General features: G+C 36.1%; 1 protein-coding gene across 1 annotated transcript in view; it reads left to right on the top strand.

Annotated features, from left to right (window-relative positions):
* The window catches only part of aclyb (ATP citrate lyase b), a gene marked incomplete in the record, with an annotated part of 20,911 nt that extends 18,533 nt beyond the window's left edge, over positions 1-2,378 (top strand). The window contains 4 exon segments of the mRNA XM_014007619.1: positions 98-211; positions 461-543; positions 696-772; positions 851-2,378. Of these exon segments, the coding sequence (XP_013863073.1) occupies positions 98-211; positions 461-543; positions 696-772; positions 851-945 (369 nt within the window).
* Positions 2,379-3,261: the final 883 nt, after the last annotated feature.

Genomic DNA, 3,261 nt, shown 5'->3' with positions numbered 1-3,261 from the left:
GTGTGTGTGTGTGTGTGTGTGTGTGTGTGTGTGTGTGTGTGTGTGTGTGTGTGTGTGCTCAAAACACATAAAATTCTGCTTTTGTTCCTGTTTTCAGATTAACAATCCAGACATGAGAGTGCAGATTCTGAAAGACTTTGTTAAGCATCATTTTCCTTCAACTCAGCTACTAGACTACGCTCTGGATGTAGAGAAAATCACCACCTCCAAGGTACATCACCTCATAAAACCCTCACCTATACCACTAATGCTTTATTCAGTCCATTTTAAATCTGAAATAAAATATGTGTAACAGTAAGCCCAATTAGAACTGTAACATTATGTTACATCTTCCTTCAGTGTCTGAGGAGCATGGGACGGTGTGGAAGTTTTTTTGTGTGTGGGTCTCAATTCATGYGGAAATTTGCTTCTTTTGTGTCGTTTCACAAGCAGAAAACTAAATTTGATGATCTTTTTATAGAAACCTAACTTGATCCTAAACGTAGATGGTTTCATTGGCGTTGCCTTTGTGGACCTGCTCAGGACGTGTGGAGGCTTCACACGGTAAGAAAATCAGACAATTACTATGGACTCTTGAGGGAAAATGTCTTTTTTTATGTCTTCTATACAAAAATACTGATGTATATTTTATTTTTCATTTAAAAAAAATCACTTTTTCTGTATTGTTTCTCCCATAAATGTATTTCCGGTTCCAGAGCAGAAGCAGATGAGTTTATTGAAATCGGTGCTCTGAATGGGATCTTTGTCCTGGGCCGTAGTATGGGCTTCATCGGTGAGTCCCACTTCAACTCAGCAACGAGTTCACCTATCCGGGTGAGATAAGACCTTCTAACGTGTGTGTTTTCATCAGGGCATTACTTGGACCAGAAGAGGCTGAAGCAGGGTCTGTACCGCCACCCGTGGGAYGACATCTCCTATGTGCTTCCTGAACACATGTCCATGTAAGCCCGACATCGCGGGACGACTCTTGGCTTCCAGATGTGATGTTTGGCAGCAGCTCCTCAGTTCAGTCAGAACAGCAGCTGCTGCAGGGGGAAACCAAACCGAAGTATTCTGGAAAGAAGTTATTTTACGTTTTAAGGAAGAAAAAGGGGAAGTATATTTTTAGATTTAGTTTTTGACTAGTTATTTAAAAACTTAGAGGGGTAACTTATTCATTTTGTTTCCATTAAAGAGCCAAACCAATGCAAGTTACAAGGCCAGGAGGGAAAATCGGTTAGTGTGAAGCAGAAAAGCAGAGAAATCTGTTTGTGTAGTTGATCAACCGGATTCAGAAAGTATTTCCATCCTGATATCTGCATTAAAGTCAGGGTAGTTAATCTAAACGAACAGTTATGATGAAATCAGTTCACGCTCACTTAAGCCTTTTTTTTTAAATCTTATTTAAAGGATTTTACCATAATTCATTGTAATAAATATTTGTGACCAGTGCTGTCAAAATGAGTCAAATGAGGAATTATTCAATACTGACTTATTTTCAAATTCTCCATCTTTAAAATTTCATGGTTAATCACTGTTAGCAACAAGCTGCCATCAGGAATCCCAGCGCTGTATTTAAAAAGGAGAGTCGCTAAGCTTCACAATGACGGGATTTCCTGTGCTACAGCAGCCAGCAGAGAAAAATGGTTACACCTTAAAGATTTATCTCTGAAGACCTACCTGTTCAAAAACTTAGTGTAGATTAGGAAGATGATGCTATTTTAGTTACTGCGATTGCTAAATGGTATCCTTATAGATTCATTTTTACACAAACCTTACCTGTTCCTTTATTTTATTCCTTTACCTTGCCTGTTCTCATTCTGCCAGCATGAGTCAAGTTTGTTTTCTTCAGGCCTCTTAAACGGGTTTAATTTCTATTTTTTGAAGCACTCACATTAACTAGAAAACTTGCAAAACTTTATGTAATACTCGTAAACTCCTGATGTTCACTCTCATTGAGAAAGATTCGTCATCACAAACGTTGGCAGCAGCTTTTAAAAGTTCAGTCTAGCGGTACGTGTTTTTACCCAGATTTTGTTAATTAGATGTTTTTAGGGGTTTATTTGTTTTAATGTAGGTCTGACCTGAACTACTTGTTTCTTCAAAAAACTACGTGACTAAATGGTTAGCTGTGGAAGCAGCGACATGTTTTCTAAATGAACCACTTTTTTTGCTCAGAGACTCTAAAACCCTTTTTGCTTTACTTGTTGGAAAGGATTGCACAAAACAGACRTCTGTGATTTAAAAACAAAACAACCTTAACCTGCAACTTTTTGTAACTTCTCACTGTAACGCCAGCCGTGTTTGGTTTTATGTTGCTGTTTTTATTTAACTGAGAAATGCTTTGCCTTTTTAATATGCTGACATATAGAGTAATAAAAAAAACTTGTTTAATTTTCTTTTTGGTTGAATTATATTTTCTGTATGCAATAAACTTGTAAACATAAAGTTGAAACTTCAGGTGGGGGGTGGTGTGATGAGGGTTGAACTTCAAACAGAACTTACCTTTCTTGTTTGAAAGCCTTTAGGAATGTTTGACATTTTTTCAGACCTTTATTGCAGTACTGAACGTCCAACAGACCAAACTTGCTTTAGTTGTTTTTCTTTACAGCTTTTTGTAACCTGTCTGAAGGAAATGTTGAAACTGTACACGCTGACTGAACTAAAGCTGAAGTGTGTATTTTCTGAAACTACTGTAAAATAATGAACAGCATGATAATTTTGGAAGGATTATTAGATAAGCTACCAAATATAATATAAGATTCCTAAGTTATTATAAGATAGGATCTCATTTTATAATGAAGTCAATTTGAGCTGGTATCCCATAAAAGGGAAGTCATATCTTTTGAGTGTATGTAATACTAAGTTAACATGAAGTATCTCAAACACACAGTAAAATCCTTAGTGGTTCTGAGATAGCATCATTATGAGATTCTAAAAACATTTTCGATATAATTATGTGATGCTATTACGAGAAATCTCACACATAATGTAAAATCCCAAGTGATCATGAATTGACATCTTTGAGATTGTAGATAAATATAAGATGGTAAGGCACAAAATGTCAAAATTAAAAATGCTAAGTTGTGATCCATAAATATGACATGATCCACAATTATGAAACTATATCTTGCCATAAGAAGTCATAATTTTGAGAATATCATTATGTGAAGCTAAGTCAATATGAGATAAAGAAAAAAATTGTATAGGTCTTCTGGACGGGTTCTTCTCTAATGAAACGTTTCGTCTCTCCTCCAAGAGACTTCTTCAGTCTGAGAGTTT

The sequence above is a fragment of the Austrofundulus limnaeus genome, unplaced genomic scaffold (assembly GCF_001266775.1).
Source record: "Austrofundulus limnaeus strain Quisiro unplaced genomic scaffold, Austrofundulus_limnaeus-1.0 Scaffold43, whole genome shotgun sequence".
NCBI lineage: Eukaryota > Metazoa > Chordata > Actinopteri > Cyprinodontiformes > Rivulidae > Austrofundulus > Austrofundulus limnaeus.
Note: the sequence above shows the minus strand (reverse complement) of the source record. Positions and strands in the feature narration are given on the sequence as shown.